Below are 16,905 nucleotides of genomic sequence, written 5' to 3' on the forward strand. Positions count from 1 at the left end.
TTACCAGCTTGTAGCTCCGGTCATGTCTCTCAGCTTCCCTGAAGTGCTAACGAAGAGATGGCTTTTCTTGAGCTGTTACTTCCCTACCACTTCGTTCTCCAGCAGCCTCTTATTAAACTAAGAGAAGCAGTACTGGTTTAACCTATTATAGCCATGGCATAAACATCCCAATCGTTAACCCAATATAGCTCTACAGCAAACATCCCCAGAACTGGGTTTAACAGACACATTCATTACGGCAGCTCAGCTCCCCATCTGTCCCAATGCCGTTCCCAGGTGGTATGGATTTTGTGAATACAGGACATAGACAGTCATGGTGAGGAAGAGGAATAGACTACTTTCATGTGTGAAATGAAGTTGCATTTCAATGAATTCTCATGCAATTGACTTTGAAATCCAGTTCCTGCAAACCCTCATCATATCTGAATAACAGGTGCTGAGGTTACTATGTAATAGAGAGTATCAGGGGGTAGCCATGTTAGTCTGTATCTACAAAAACAACAAGGAGTCTGGTGGCACCTTAAAGACTAACAGATTTATTTGGGCATAAGCTTTCGTGGGTAAAAACCTCACTTCTTTGGATGCATCTACACTTACCTCCGGGTCCGGCGGTAAGCAATCGATCTTCTGGGATCGATCCCGGAAGTGCTTGCCGTCGACGCCGGTACTCCAGCTCGGCGAGAGGAGTACACAGCATCGACGGGGGAGCCTGCCTGCCACGTCTGGACCCGCGGTAAGTTCAAACTAAGGTACTTCGAATTCAGCTACGTTATTAACGTAGCTGAATTTGCGTACCTTAGTTCGAAATGGGGGGTTAGTGTGGACCAGGCCTTAGTCTTTAAGGTGCCCCCAGACTCCTTCTTGTTTATGTAATAGAGAGTGAGAGCTCAGGGACTCAGAATTATCTTCACTGACCCCAATGTTTGTTATCACTCCGGATACAGGCTTGTAACTTACCAGGAATATACAGACACTTGCACAGGGAAAGGATGCAGGTTCTGTGAGGAGGCAGAATAGCCTGCAGGATGATCGAACTCTCTAGATTTTGTAAATGCTGACCAGAAAAAGCACTTCAGCTTCTCTTGGAGGAATTGTTGGGGGTCACAGTGTATCACCGGGATCATTTGGTAAGGGAAAGTTAATACAGCTCTGTTCTGATCGAATTTGCACATGTAAATATGGAGTTACAATGTAGATGTAAATGTTACTGAATTCAGAACCTGAACCTATGAATTTATCCAATGTACTGGAAAGAGGCAGTGAGATAATTTGGACTCTCAGGAGTGGACACAATAAAAAAAAAAAGTATATAATGAGGCAATGAAACATGTTTATAAATAGCTTCTATGCAGGACAGATAAATACAATGACCATTTTCACCATGCATTTGCAATGTGTTTACACATGTCATGATACATGGGGGCACACTCAGACACGAAGGGCAAGACACTGTGTGTGCGGTAAAGTCACACTTGTAAAATCACACAGTGCTCAAGTAGGTTATGGAACTCCCAGCCACAAGATATCAATGGTGCCAAAAACTTAGCAAGATTCAAAGAGGGATGGGATGTTCATATGGCTAAGCAGAAAATTAAATTACAATAATGAGGGTTTTTAAAAGAGTCTTCTAAGGGCTGTAAACCTTCCTGATTATACCACTAAATATGTCTCGAACTAATGGGTGTCAGACAGAAACATTTCCTGCCTATTACAGAGCTTCTTGGACAGTCCTCTCTAGCATCTGGAACTGGCCACTGGATACTGAGCTGTATGGACTACAGGTCTGATCCAGTCTGGCAATGCCTATCTTCCTATCGGTGGTGAAAATCCAAGACAACATCTTTGCTTATCTTCCTTCAGCTCCTGGGATTCTCTAGACTTCCACTAAGATCAGAAAGATGTCTAGTTAAATATCATCTAGTCTCCTATTCTTTTTCTTTTCAGGAAGGAAAGCTCAAAACTCCTCGGACGAGCCTAGTACATTATGTCATCTGTCAATGACACCAAATTCAACTCTGCAGTGTTCCTTCTCACCGGGATACCTGGGCAGGAAGACGCCCATCTCTGGATCTCTATCCCCTTCTGCTTAATGTACGCTATTTCAATAGTAGGAAATTCAGTCATTCTGTTCATTATAAAAACAGATCCAAGCCTCCATGAGCCCATGTACATTTTCCTTTCCATGTTGGCCGTTACAGATCTTGGCTTATCCATAGCCACCATGCCAACGATACTGGGCATATACTTGTTTAACTCTAGGGAGATCAGCCTCGATGCCTGTTTTGCCCAGGTCTTCTTCATCCACTCACTTTCATTAACTGAATCCTCCATGCTGTTACTGATGGCCTTTGACCGTTTTGTTGCAATCTGTAACCCGCTGAGATATGCTTCCATATTAACTCTTCCAAGAATAGCCAAAATGGGACTGGTGTTTGCGCTAAGAGGGGTGGTCCTAGTATTCCCAGTCCCATTTCTCCTGAAACGGTTCCAATACTGTCGAGCCAATGTCCTCTCCCATTCCTACTGTCTGCATCAGGAGGTCATGAAGATGGCTTGTTCAGACATCACAGTCAATAGCATCTATGGCTTGTCTGTTAAACTCTTAACGGTTGGGTTGGATTCATTGCTCATCTTTCTCTCTTATGTGATGATCATCAAAACAGTGCTGAGCGTCGCGTCCCCCATAGAGTGCCTCAGGGCCCTGAACACCTGCGTCTCCCACCTCTGTGCCGTCCTGCTCTTCTTCACACCAGAAATTGGCTTGTCTGTGATACACAGATTCGGGAATAGCTCTTCTCACTTGCTTCAGATTCTCCTGGGCTATGTCTACTTGCTGGTCCCACCCCTGATGAACCCAATTGTGTACAGCGTGAAAAGCAAACACCTTCGTGCGAGAATAATCAGGGTGTTCATCAAATAAAGAGTCAGTTCATCACCTAGATCTTGCGCTGCTGATATTGACCATGAGAAACACAGGTCACCTATTCCTTCCTGGACACTTACATCTGAGGTGACATGAGCTACTGATCTCCACTCTGTAGTGGTTCAGGTGGGGTCTAAGTCCTTGAGCAATGTGTGGTGGCTTGTCCCCAAACACTGTTGAGGGAGGGCAGTGCATTGGTGGAAGGAAACCAAGCAGGAAGCAGCATTTAAAAATTGAATGTGGTCGAGGAGAGCCAGGGGACAGATGAGATGTTGGCTAGTAAAGAGCAGTATCGGTGGCTGCGCCAACCTCACCATTCTTGCTGATACAGTCAATAAAGAGAAGGCATGTGGACGTTGTTTCCCATTACACCTGGGCTGTAGCTGTTCTGTCTCTGGTTAAAAAACAAGGGGCCATGAAAAAAGCTGCAGAGCTGTTGTGGAGTCGCAGTCCTGGCCCTCCCTGAGCGCTAAATGTGCTGTGTGGTCCATGGGGGCTGCACCAGCTGTGGACAGGGGCTACTCAACTGCCACGGACACACACTCTTCTCCTACACCCTGAGCCAAGTGGTTGTGACTGAGTCATGTCAGAGACATGACTCACATCAGAGCCCCAAGAAAAGCCATTCACAGAACCTCCTGCAGCTCCCCCATTGATGGCTCTGCACACCACACACCTGCTGAACCACTCCCCACCGAGGCAGGGCAGAGTTGCGTGTGTGAGTGAGGGTCTGACACACAGGCGTTCTAGCAAGAGACTCAGGCCCAGATTCCCTCCTGCTTCCCTCAGATTGTGCTGCCCCAGCAATGCAAAGGGGTGGAAATGGACTTAAACTCCCCAACAAAGATGTGGTTATCTCCTTTCCCAGTCCAGCACATTTACCATAGGGTGACCACCTCTCAAAAGGCAAAAGTGGGACACATGCAAGAGCCCTGTCCCCTCTGTGACCTCGCCCCAGCCACTTCTCATCCCCCTTGAGATCCCATCCCCTGCTCCTCCTCATTACCCAGGGCTCCATCCCCTGTCCAGGCTATAAGCCAGAGCCGGGCCATGATAAAAGCTGCCTGAGAGAAGCCCCCACCTTGTCTGCCCACCCCAAGGATGTTCAAACCAGGGACGCTGGTGAGCCTGGGACTCTCCTCAGTGGTTCCCTGGGCAGCTCTTACCCAAATCAAGCTCAGGCCTGATCAGGGGGGTGGCTCTACAGGGGAAGGGGAAGAGGAAGAGCAGAGGGTGGGGTCTCAGGGGAAAAGTTTGGGCAGAGGGCGGTGTCTCGAGGAAAAGGAGAAGCAGGGAATACAGCAAGCCTAAAACAATGCAGACTCCTGCAAGGAGGTTGCTGGGGTCAGGAGCTCATGAGTAAAGGAGGAAGATGGGGCCAGAAGGTAGGAGAGCCTGTGCTTTAGAGAAGACTCAATAAATGTGACCCTACAAAGGGGGTTCTTGTTTTAAGTATCCCGGGATAAGAGTAAGTCATTGCAAGGACTTTTGAGGGAAAGGCAGGGTGCCTGAATTTCTAGCTCAGACAAGTAGGGGCACTATGGGATGGCCCCAGTCTGCAGGAACTTGGCCAGAGTGTGCCATGCTCTTGGGAGCCATTACCGATGGGCGGAGGTCAGCCCAGCTCCCAGGCTGCCCTAAACTCTGCTGAGGGAAGGGGAGAATCAAATCAGGCCAGGGAATCAAACTTCTGTAACTGGCTCCTTGCCATCCCTGCTCTCTGCAGTGCATGAGGGAGCTCCTCTGGTACAGCAGAGAATCTAGCTGGGACTGTTACAGCTCAGATGGCTGGAAGGCTGGTCCTGTAGTCTGGGTACTGCTCTGTGACTCAATAAAGCTGGGTTTGATTCCCTTGCCCTGTGTGACTGTGGGCCATTGGCTGTCTCTGGGCCTCTGCACAGGTCAATAATAGCCTTGCCATCCCTCACTGTGGTGGCAGGAGGATAAATACATTCAAGGATGTTCTGATACCCTAACATCAGGTCTATATCAGGGTCCCACAGAGCAATGCTCCTAACATTTGTCTATAAAGGCCTCTTACCACAGCCTCCTGTGACAGCTGGATTCTGGGAAGCCCCATGACTCCAGCACCGTGGTGTCTGTGGCACATGTGGGGGAGCTAGGGGGTGACAGTGCGGGGAAAGTAGTGGATTTCTGAGGAGAGTGTTGGAGTATCACAGGGTCACAGGGAGTTTCAGCACAGTCACTGGACTGGTGTTTGCCAGCCATTGAGGCTGAATGGGTCGAACTGCCAAATAATGGAGCAATGGCCATGGAGGGATCATCTTAGATGGTCTGGGTGGGAGAAAGGTCTAAGGGCAAAGATCAGCTTCACACCTTGACCCTATAATACGGACATGGCTGAGCACTATGGTGATTGTGCCCAGGCTCACTCAGGTTTCAGCAAAGGCTGCTTCCACAAGAAAGGGGCAAACAGATGGGAAGATGCTCTCAGAAACAAAGGGAAACTAGGCTGGGACCCGAGAGTTCCTTGGCTTACTGAAAATTGGGCCAGTTCTGTTCCTCTATCTCCAGAGCGAAGCCTGTCTAACTTAGTTTAAGCGATACATGAGATGTATGAATGTACATGAGTGGAAGCTGCCTGTTATTATAAAACCATTTTCTCTAATGCTTCGTGCTGTTTGCTAATAAACCTCATTGTTTTAAGGAGGCTGGGGGTGTCTGTGTAGCTCTGGTCACAAGCTCCCGAAGGGCAGAGACCAAGGTGTCCAGTCACTGCTGCTTGGTGATAAGCTTTTGTCATAGATGGGATGTTGTTCCCAGCTTGAAGACTGGGACAATTGTAAGATTCTCCCCAGGACAGAAAGGACCTGGTTTAGACGATAAAGAAACCATATATCCCAGTTTTACTGTGACAATCCCGATTCTTCTTGGCCAACATCTATCCTTGTTGAATTCCTGTCAGCATTCAGAGGAGCAACTTGTTCAAGCTGCATCCAAGATAATGATGTGCTCAAGACAATGATTCATAGAGTCAGAGAATTTAAGGTCAGAATAAGCCTTTATATCATCTAGTTCAGACGCTCTCAAACTAGGTGGTGGGCCAAGCATTCTCAAAACTACGATACCCACACAAGGAAATAAAGAAACAAATCAACAGAGCCAGACGTGTACCCAGAAGCCTCCTGCTACAAGACAGGCCCAGAAGAGAAACCAACAGAACTCCACTGGCCATCACCTACAGTCCTCAACTTAAACCTCTCCAACGCATCATCAGTGATCTACAACCCATCCTGGACAATGATCCCTCACTTTCACAGACCTTGGGAGGCAGGCCAGTCCTCGCCCACAGACAATCTGCCAACCTTAAGCATATTCTCACCAGCAACCACGCACCGCACCATAACAACTATAACTCAGGAACCAACCCATGCAACAAACCTCGATGCCAACTCTGCCCTCATATCTACACCAGCAACACCATCACAGGACCTAAACAGATCAGCTACAACATCACCGGCTCATTCACCTGCACGTCCACCAATGTTATATATGCCATCATATGCCAGCAATGCCCCTCTGCTATGTACATTGGCCAAACTGGACAATCACTATGCAAGAGGATAAATGGACACAAGTCAGATATCAGGAATGGCAATACACAAAAACCTGTAGGAGAACACTTCAACCTCCCTGGCCACACAATAGCAGATGTAAAGGTAGCCATCTTACAGCAACAAAACTTCAGGACCAGACTCCAAAGAGAAACTGCTGAGCTCCAGTTCATTTGCAAATTTGACACCATCAGATCAGGATTAAACAAAGACTGTGAATGGCTATCCAACTACAGAAGCAGTTTCTCCTCCCTTGGTGTTCACACCTCAACTGCTAGCAGAGCACCTCACCCTCCCTGATTGAACTAACCTCGTTATCGCCACACTGATTTATACCTGCCTCTGGAGATTTCCATTACTTGCATCTGAAGAAGTGAGGTTCTTACCCACGAAAGCTTATGCTCCCAATACTTCTGTTAGTCTCAAAGGTGCCACAGGACCCTCTGTTGCTTTTTACAGATTCAGACTAACACGGCTACCCCTCTGATACTTAAGATGATTGGGGGCTGGAGTATATGGCTTATGAGGAGACGCTGTTCCATGTGGGGTCATGTAGTCTGCAGAAGAGAAGAGTGAGGGGGGATTTGATAACAGCCTTCAACTAACTGAAGGGGGTTTCCAAAGAGAATGGAGCTTGGCTGTTCTCAGTAGTGGCAGATGATGGAACACGGAACAATGATCTCTAGTTGAAATAGGGGAGGTCTAGGTTGGATATTAGGAAAAACTATTTCCCTAGGATGATGGTGAAGCACTGGAATGGGTTACCTGGCGAGGTGGGGAATTTCCATCCTTAAACGTTTTTTAAGGCCCGGCTGGGATGATTTAGTTGGGATTGGTCCTGCTTTGAGCAGGGGGTTGGACTAGATACCTCCTGAGGTTTCTTCCAACCCTGATATTCTATGATTCTATGATTAGCACAGCATCTTTTCTCGAGTGAGTTCTTTGCTCCTCCTGAAGCTTGGCAGTAAGGTGGGGGAATGAGGACATGCTTTCAGAAAACAAAGGATCTGGACAGCATTGCCTGGCTGAACAGAGCCCTGCTGGGCTGCCTCTCGGTCTGATCCTGCCCCCCCCCCCCACCCACCCACCCACTCCATGAGCAATGAGAGCTGCTCTAGCACTGGAGACAGACCTCAGACCCGGCATCCAAATTCTCATCATCACCAAGTTTGTGGACATCTGGATCTGGGGGAGGGGGTTGTTTGACCCTATAGAGAGCTAGCAGCAGGCATTTCAAGCTGGGTTGTGACACATCCCTTACTATTAAGAATGTGCATGGCCTTGCTTACAGCATGTGCATGTCTCATGCTTGAACATGAGGAGGAGACGCTCTGTGAGCTGTCCCTCGGTTACCCAGTGACTGTGAGCCAGTTACTTATTTATTTGGCTGGCTGTAGCCTAATCCTGTTCCTTACAACGGTGGGCTCTGTAGCCAAGGGCACAGAGAAATAGTGTCAAGGGGCCACATGGGAATCTCAGCATTCAACATAGTGGTGTGATTATGAGATGTGATTATGACATAATTATGATACCTGTGGTACAAGATATGTCTTGAGAGGTATCATTGGAAAAGTTATGGTTTGCTGAATATGATTATCCTATTGGCATGCATATATCAATTTTGCACCTGAAGTTGTGAATATTGACTATGTATCTATATTTCAAATGTGCTTACTCCGGGTAACACCCACAACTAGCCTTTTGGGTCCAAACATGAAGAAACTAGACAGTGCTGATGGCTCATCAACAAAGATAACGGTTGCATATGAAAACGTGGTGAACTGCTTTTATCATCAGAGGGTGAGAAATTGCTTCTTCAAATCCCATCTCTCTAGTATGTTAGGCTAAGTTTAAAGTTCTGTATATTTGCTAGGAAATATGCTTTGGTCTGTTTGCTATATTTTATAATCACACAAAATTTGTGTTTCTGTAGATAATATAGTAGATCAATCTAGGTTGTATTTCCCTCGTTTGTTAATGAGAAAGTCATGCAAGACTGTATTTAAAGCCTTATTAAAGTCTAGATATACTACATCTACCGCCACCCTAGCCATACTCTGTCAAAGAAAGCTATCAGGTTGGTTTGACATGATTCATTCTTGACAAATCCATGCTGACTATTGCTTATCACCTTGTTATCTTCTAGATGTTTGCAAATGGATTCTATAATTATTATTTTAATTATTTGCTCCATTATCTTACCGGGTACAGAAGTTAAGCTGACTGGTGTTTAATTTCCTGGATTGTCCTTATTTCCCTTTTTATAAATGGGCACTATATTTGCCCTTTTCCAGTCTTCTGGAATCTCTCCCATATTCCATGACTTTTCAAAGATAATAGCTAGAGCCTCGGATATCGCCTCAGTCAGCTCTTTTAGTATTCTAGGATCATTTCATCAGGCCCTGGGGACTTGAAGACATCTAACTTGTCTAAATATTTTTAACCTGTTCTTTCCCTATTTTAGCCTCTGATCCTATCTAATTTTCACTGGCATTCACTACATTAGGTGAAAAGTCGCAACCAGCCTTCTTGGTGAAAACTGAAACAAAGAAGTCATTAAGCACCTCTGTCATTTCCACATTTTCTGTTATTGTTCACTCCTCATTGACTAATGGGCCTATGCTATTCTTGGTCTTCCTCTTGTGTCTAATGTATTTGTAGAATGTTTTCTTATTACCCTCTATGTCTCTAGCTAGTTTGATCTCATTTTGTACCTTAGCCTTTCTAATTTTGCCCTTACATACTTGTCTTATTTGTTTATATTCATTCTTTGTAATCTGACCGAGTTTCCACTTTTTGTATGACTCTTTTTTGATTTTTAAATCAATGAAGATCTCCTGGTTAAGCCAGGATGGTCTCTTCCATACCTCCTATCTTTTCTACACCATAGAATAGTGTGTTCCTCTGCAATTAACAATGTTTCTTTGAAAAACTGCTAACTGTCTTCAATTGTATTTCCTCTTAGACTTGCTTCCCATGGGATGTTACCTACCAACTCCCTGAGATTTCTAAAGTCTGCCTTCTTGAAATTCATTGTCTTTATTTTGCTGTTCTCCCGCCTACCATTCCTTAGAATCATGAACATGATCACTTTCACCCAAGCTGCCTTCCACTTTCAAATACTCAATCAGTTCCTCCCTATTTGTCCAAATCAAATCTAGAGCAGCCTCTCCCCTAGTAGCTTTCTCCACCTTCTGGAATAAAAAAAATAGTCTCCAATGCATTCCAAGAACTTTTCGGATAATCTGTGCCTTGCTGTGTTATTTTCCCAGCAGATGTCTGGGTAGTTGAAGTGCCCCATCACCATCAAATCCTGTACTTTGGATGTTTTTGTTTGTTGTTTATAAAAAGGCTCATTCACCTCTTCTTCCTGGTTAGGTTGTCTATAGTAGACCCCTACAATGATAGCACCCTTGTTTTTTACCCCTTTTATCCTTACCCAGAGACTTAGTACAAGTCTGTTTCCTATTTCCATCTCAACCTCAGACCAAGTGTATACAATTTTAATATATAAGGCAACATCTTCTCCCTTTTTTCTGGCCTCTCATTCCTGAGCTAGCTAGCCGTACCCTTATATACCAATATTACAGTCATGTGTATTATCCCACCAAGCCTCTGTGATGCCAACTATATTATAGTTGTGTTCATTTACTAGCATTATGAATTCTTCCTGCTTATTCCCCATACTTCTGGCATTAGTATACAGACATTTTAGATACTGATTTTACCCCACCCAGTTCTGTCTTGACCCTCTTTGATCCCTGCTATTACAGCCCATGCTCCCCCTCCCCAATTGCTGATCCTTCTCCCAGGCCTCAATGTTTTTGACTTACCTGTGGGCTTTGGTCACCTGCCCCCTTCTAACTTAGTTTAAAGTCCTCCTCACTAGGTTACCCGGTCTGTATGTATCCAAATATGCTCTTCCCTTCCTTAATAGTTGGACCCCATCTCTGCTTAACAGTCCTTCTTCCTGGAACAGCATCCCATGGTCAAGGAAGCTAAAGCCCTCAGTGTCTCAGGAAGGCGGGCTGGTGCATTGTCCTCTCCGCATTGAGGGAGGGGCACACTGGGTTATAAACTTGCAACTGATCAAGCTTCTGACCAGGACAAGACAATACAGCTCTGGGTCCTAGGCTGGTGAGCTGGGGGAACTTTCTGGTGCCCCGCTATTGTTGGTTCATGAGTGACTGGTGAAAGTATTCTTGTAACGGCAGCTGGGTGGATTCCTGTCAGAGTATGGCTGTGTAAGTGGAAGACCTGGAGAGGATTGCAACTTCTCATAGCCTCACCATGTGATAGGGGGCTGAGATTGGTATGCCCGAGGGCTCAGAGGTACTGCACTTCCAGGTTGCACACAGGGGAAGACCGACAAACCAACACATCACAGAGAACCTGCAAGATCTTCAGTCCATTTCCCTCTTGTGATGCACTCAGTTACTGACAGAGAGACCGTGGTTACAGGAAAAGAACTCTGGACTCCTGGATCCTGTCGTGATTCACTGTGTGACCTTGGCCAAATCATGTCTCCCTATCCCTCAGTTTACCTATCTGTACAATGGGGATATGTTCCCATTCACTATCCTTCAATGAAACATTACTGAGGAGTATTAGTGATCTTTGATACCTTAGACAGCTCTGAGTGCCTACAGAAACTGCTCATATTTCCTCTTAATCACCTTTCTCTAGATCATTCTGTCAACAATCTACCCAGCCACTTTGGCATGTACAGGGTATCAGAACCTATGGAGACCTAAGATTCATCCCAGTTTTCTTTCTAATCAACTATATATTGTTTCAATATACACAAATACACAGAGCAGCCAATTCCTCTCTGACTCAGCACAGAGCCCAAGTGTTCTCATCTCCCTTAGGATGACCCCTTAATTACTGTTTAATGATAAAGCTGGATAAACAGCACAGATGTGCAGAGAGGCTTGTGTCCAGCCTGTTAACATCCAGATTCCTCTTCTCCCCTAGATGCTGAGTGAACCCCACTGGGATTGCACAGAGCTATAATATAACCAGTGCACATCCCGTTGTGCAATGTTGCTGCAGATGCTGGAGTGAGAGAGATGTGGGACACGACTATCTGAGGGGGATTCCCAGGGAAGACACATCTGTCTCAGAATTCACAGCTACCCATCTCTTGCTGAGGAGCTCACCTGCTCGACAAATGCACTGCAACTTGGGTATGATGACAGAGAGTGTAAGTTTGTGGTCCTTTCCACTCTGCACAGCCATTAAACATACCTGGGCCCTTGCCACAGGACATGAGCTTGCTCCAATATCATGGGCCAGAATGTCCCTCTTTGCTGTGTGCCCATGGCTGATCGCCTCCGGCCCAAATCTGGCTGCATTTCAGTGGCACAGGGGATCCTTCAGGATGAAAGGTATTAATGGATGTGTGATACAAGGCCAAATTCTGAGGCTGTAGCCTGTAGTTTGCTCAGGTGCCACTGAATCAGAACGCCCCTTGGAGTAAGAACTGAGTAAAGACCTCAGGAGCCAACAGTGTGTTAATGCACAGACACTATCCTCTTATTAAATTTCAGGGCTCTGGTAGTTAAAAGGTGCTTGGGGTGGGGTGTGTGGGGGAAGTGTTACCTGACTTTTTATCTGCTGGAAAGCATGGAGGTGCTTGGGCTCTTCACTGGAACAAGTATAAGAATTTTTCAACATAGGCAAAACATCTTCTCTTCTAACTTAATTCAAGAAGTTGGCTGTATTGTTCTGCTTGAATATTTAAAAAAAAACAATTCAGCCACATGCAGACATCCAGCATGGGAAATTTCAGTCCAACTGATTAGAATTGGCAAACTTATAAGGAATAGAAATGAGGTCTCCTAAATGAAGGTGTCAGACAGCCTTAACTAAAGTTGGTGCCATCAGCACGACCCCCAATGTCCAATCCATTTGTGAATCCCATCCAGCTAAGCTCTTCTTTCCAATAATGATGGTGGCAAGGAGTTCCACAGGCTAAATATGGATTATGTAAACAATTTCCTTTTCTCAATGTTATATGTTCAGACTTTCAATGTAATCCCATGTTTCCTTGTTTGTGTTGTATGATACACAGTAAATATGAATGCCTGATTGACTTTCTTCATTGATATATTCTTAGGGTTTAAGGTCAGAAGAGACTATAAGAACATCCAGTCTGACCTCCTGTATAACACAGGCCATTACATTTCACCCAGTTGCCCCTGTATTGAGCTCCACGTCTTGTGTTTGACTAAGACCTGGTCTACACTAGGATTTTACATTATGAACTCTTAGAGCCATAGGGTTTGAAGGGACCGCAATGGTCATCTAATATGACCCCTGCCAGGATGCAGAATTTGTTGTATCTTAGTCAATGCCAGACAGTTATCCACCTCCTTTGGAAAACCTCCAGCGAAGGAGATTGAATGACCTTCCCAGGCATCTGTTCCTTTGTCCTACTGTTCTTATGTTAGGAAGTTCTTCCTTAGATTTCATCTAAATCTTCTATGCTGTAGTTTAAACCCATTGCCTCTTGTCCTTTCCTTTGCAACAAGAGCGAATAACTTTCCTCCACATTTTTATGAAGCCTTTCAAATTTTGAACACTGCTATCGTGTCCTCTCCCAATCTACTCTTTTAGAAACTAAACATATCCGGTTTCTTCAGCTTGCTCATATGGCTTGTACTCCCTCCCTTTCATCATCTTTGTCACTTGCCTCTGGATCCTGTACAGTTATTCTGCATCCTTTGTATACAGCAGTGACCAAAACTGGGCACATTACTTCAGATGAGGATCAACGAGCAGAGTGGTAAAATCACCTCTCGTGACTTCCATGCTATGCCTCTGATAATGCAACTTAACATTCAATTCTCATTTTTTGAAACAGCAAAAAAAATCCACACCCCTGAGAGATGTAGCTATATCAAACTAACCCCAGTGTAGACAGCATGAGGTCAATAGAAGAATTCTTCCACCTACCTAGCTACCACCTCTCAGGCAGGTGGATCACCTATGCTGATGGGAGAACCCCTGCCATCAATGTAAGTAGTGTCTACAATGAAGTGCTACAGCAGCACCACTGTAGTGCTTTCAGTGTGGAGAAGCCCTAAAGCAGATTTTCCAGAAAAGCATTCAGGCTGCATCTGTAGACGATGGGGAGTTGGAGAATCCACCACTTCCATTTGCAGTGTGTTCCAAGAATTAATCATCTTCAGTGCTAAACCTTTGGCCCTTATTTCCAGCTGGAGTTTGTCTGGCTTCAGCTTCGAGCCATTGGGTCTTGCTCTTCCTTTCTCTGCTAGATTTCAGAGCCCCTTAGTACACAGGGCTTTCTCCCTTCTCCAAATCATTGATGAAAATATTGAATAACATCAGGCCTAAAACTGATCCCTGCAGAACACCACAAGAAACCTCTCCATTCACTGACAATGACCCACTGCTAACTGCCTTTTGAGATACATTGATTATGCAGTTTTTAGTCCATTTAACATGTACTTCACTGCCATTGCATTGTGTTCAGTTTTTATCTGCACGTTTTCCCTACTAAATCAAATGCCTCAGAGGAATCAAAGTCTATTGTATCTGCATCATTCCATTGATCAACCAAACATGTACTCTCATTAAAGGATGAAATCAGATTTATTTGAGAAAACCTGTTTTCCATAAACCATGCTGTTGTCTGGCATTAATTATATTCCTCAACATTTTTTTTGACTAATCCCATACCAGGATTTTTTCCCCATTTTTCCTCACCCTGTCAAATATTTTAAATAAACTGTCCCTTTATTTTGTTATAGTTTACATTTAATACAGAGCTGTCCTCTATTTACCTTTCTTTTCTTTTTTTTTTTTGCTTTGGTGCTGCATCATTTCATACATCCAGTTCTGAATGAGGTGTGTGGTTGATCTGAGAGTTTGTAACTCATGTTCATAATTCGAATGTACTACTGTAGATGATGTTTAAAATCCTCCTTGACTGCTAATGCACTGGAAAGTATTTCATCACATCAGGTGATAGGAGCACTTGATACTGCTTCAGAAAAAAATATTTCTTGAACACATCTACTTTTACTGCAAAATTAACAAGTGTCCTTTCTCTTTTTTACATGTTGCTTTCCTCCCCTTAATTACTGTCTGTATTTTTCAGAGTGGTAGCCATGTTAGTCTGTATCAGCAAAAAAGAACAGGAGTACTTGTGGCACCTTTGAGAATAACAAATTTCTTTGGGCATAATCTTTTGTGGGCTAAAGCCCCCTTCATCAGTTGCATTCAGTGGAAAATACAGGAGGAAGATATATATATATATATATATACACAGAGAACATGAAAAAAATGGGGGTTGCCCAACTCTAATGAGACTAATCGATTAAGGTGGGTTATTATCAGCAGGAGAAAAAAAAACTTTTGTAATGATAATCAGGATGGCCCATTTCCAACAGTTGACAAGAAGGTGTGAGTAACAGTAGGGGGGAAATTAGCATTGGGAAATAGTTTTTAGTTTGTGTAATGACTCATCCACTCCCAGTCTTTATTCAAGCCTAATTTAATGGGGTCCATTTTGCAAATTAATTCCAGTTCTGCAGTTTCTCGTTGGAGTCTGCTTTTTTAAGATTTTTTGTTGAAGAATTGTCACATTTAAGTCTGTAATCGAGTGGCCAGGGAGGTTGAAGTGTTCTCCAACAGGTTTTTGAATGTTATAATTCTTGACGTCTGATTTGTGTCCATTTATTCTTTTGCGTAGAGACTGTCTGGTTTGGCCAATGTGATATATGCCATCATGTGCCAGCAATGCCCCTCTGGCAGATGATGGCATATATCACATTGGTAGATGTGCAGGTGAACGAGCCTCTGATAGTGTGGCTGATGTGAATAGGTCCTATGGTGGTGTCCCCTGAATAGATATGTGGACAAAATTGGCAACGGGCTTTGTTGCAAGGATAGGTTCCTGGGTTAGTGTTTTATTGTGTGGTGTGTGGTTGCTGGTGAGTATTTGCTTCAGGTTGGGGGGCATGTAGTTGTGCATGTAGTGTCTCATATTAACATTGTCTCTCCATCTAGGCATTTGTACTGCGACCATTGCCCTAGACCCTGGGCACCTACAGGAAAGCAGGGGAACGTATGGTATATGCAGGAGATACTGTTCTACCTCAGAGCTGGATACCTTCTCCCCCTACTCCATGTCAAATTCCAACACAACCGACTTCACCAACCCCTCCACCTTCATCCTGCTGGGCATTCCTGGCCTGGAGGCGGCCCAGATCTGGATCTCCATCCCCTTCTGCATCATGTACGTCATAGCTGTCTTAGGGAACTTCATCATCCTGTTCATCGTGAAGACGGAGCCGAGCCTCCATGGACCCATGTACTATTTCCTCTGCATGCTGGCTGTCACTGACCTCGTGCTGTGCACGTGCACAATTCCCAAAATGCTGAGCATCTTCTGGTTCAATTCCAGGGAGATAGATTTCACTGCCTGCCTCACCCAGATGTTCTTCATTCATTCCTTCTTTGCAATGGAGTCTGGGATCATCGTGGCCATGGCTTTTGATCGCTACGTGGCCATCTGTGATCCACTGAGACATTCCACCACCCTGACAAACCACGTGGTGGCCAAGATCAGTCTGTCCATGGCACTGCGTGGTGCCATGCTCGCACTGCCCTGTCCCTTGCTCGCAAGACAGTGGCCATATTGCAGAACCAACATCATCCCCCACACATGCTGCGAGCATATGGCCGTGGTGAATCTGGCCTGCGCTGACATCCGCATCAGTAGTTACTACGGCCTCACTGTGGCAAACTTGGTCATCTGTCTAGATATGTTTTTTATCACCGTGTCCTATACCCAGATCCTCAGGGCCATCTTCAGTCTCCCCACAAAGGACGCCCGGCTCAAGACTTTTGGGACCTGCGGCTCCCACCTCTGTGCCATTTTAGCCTTTTACATCCCAGCACTCTTCTCTATGTTCACTTATCGGTTTGGCCACCATGTGGCCCTGCATTTCCACATTCTCTTTGCTAATGTGTGCCTCCTGGTGCCCCCCATGCTAAACCCCATCATTTTCGGTGTGAGGACCAAACAGATCCGGGTCAGGCTGCTCCAGCTCTTTACTCATAAGGGGCCTAATGTTTTCTTATAGTGCTCTTGCCTTCAGACCAAGCTCTGTGCACTGCTGGCTTGTGACCTGGTGCTGGGCCCTGTTCCCTGGATCACATACTGGACAGTCAGAGAGACATTAAACCCTTTTTTGACCTTACTGTGCTGTCTTAGCATGACAAACTGGGGAATTGTTCTGCGTACAACTCACTGAGTTGACAGCTTTCAAATTGCTGGTAACTTGACCCCAAGGCCCCACCCCTTGCCCCACCTCTTCCACCAAGGCCCTATCCCTGCTCTGCCTCTTCCCCCCCAAAGGCCATGCCCCTGTC

General features: G+C 45.2%; 2 protein-coding genes across 3 annotated transcripts; both read left to right on the plus strand.

Moving 5' to 3' along the window:
- The first annotated feature begins 1,911 nt into the window (after window positions 1-1,911).
- LOC101949544 (olfactory receptor 51G2-like) lies at window positions 1,912-4,329 on the plus strand. 2 transcript variants are annotated; one of them, XM_024113030.2, is made up of 2 exons: window positions 1,985-2,888; window positions 4,313-4,329. In XM_024113030.2, exons 1-2 carry the CDS (start codon window positions 1,985-1,987, stop codon window positions 4,327-4,329), a joined length of 921 nt encoding a protein of 306 aa, XP_023968798.2. The 2 variants fall into 2 exon arrangements, with proteins under 2 accessions (XP_005312797.2, XP_023968798.2); XM_005312740.2 differs by lacking the exon at window positions 4,313-4,329 and having other exon boundaries at window positions 1,912-2,920.
- Window positions 4,330-15,656: 11,327 nt separating this feature from the next.
- LOC135981700 (olfactory receptor 52E8-like) lies at window positions 15,657-16,616 on the plus strand. Its single transcript, XM_065585427.1, has one exon. The coding sequence runs from the start codon at window positions 15,657-15,659 to the stop codon at window positions 16,614-16,616; it is 960 nt and encodes a 319-aa protein (XP_065441499.1).
- Window positions 16,617-16,905: the final 289 nt, after the last annotated feature.

The sequence above is a fragment of the Chrysemys picta genome, chromosome 1 (genome assembly GCF_011386835.1).
Source record: "Chrysemys picta bellii isolate R12L10 chromosome 1, ASM1138683v2, whole genome shotgun sequence".
NCBI lineage: Eukaryota > Metazoa > Chordata > Testudines > Emydidae > Chrysemys > Chrysemys picta.

Bases quoted from the DNA above. Each gene is read 5' to 3' on its own strand.
- LOC101949544 (XM_005312740.2), top strand. From the start codon at position 1,985: ATGTCATCTGTCAATGACACCAAATTCAACTCTGCAGTGTTCCTTCTC.
- LOC135981700 (XM_065585427.1), top strand. From the start codon at position 15,657: ATGTCAAATTCCAACACAACCGACTTCACCAACCCCTCCACCTTCATC.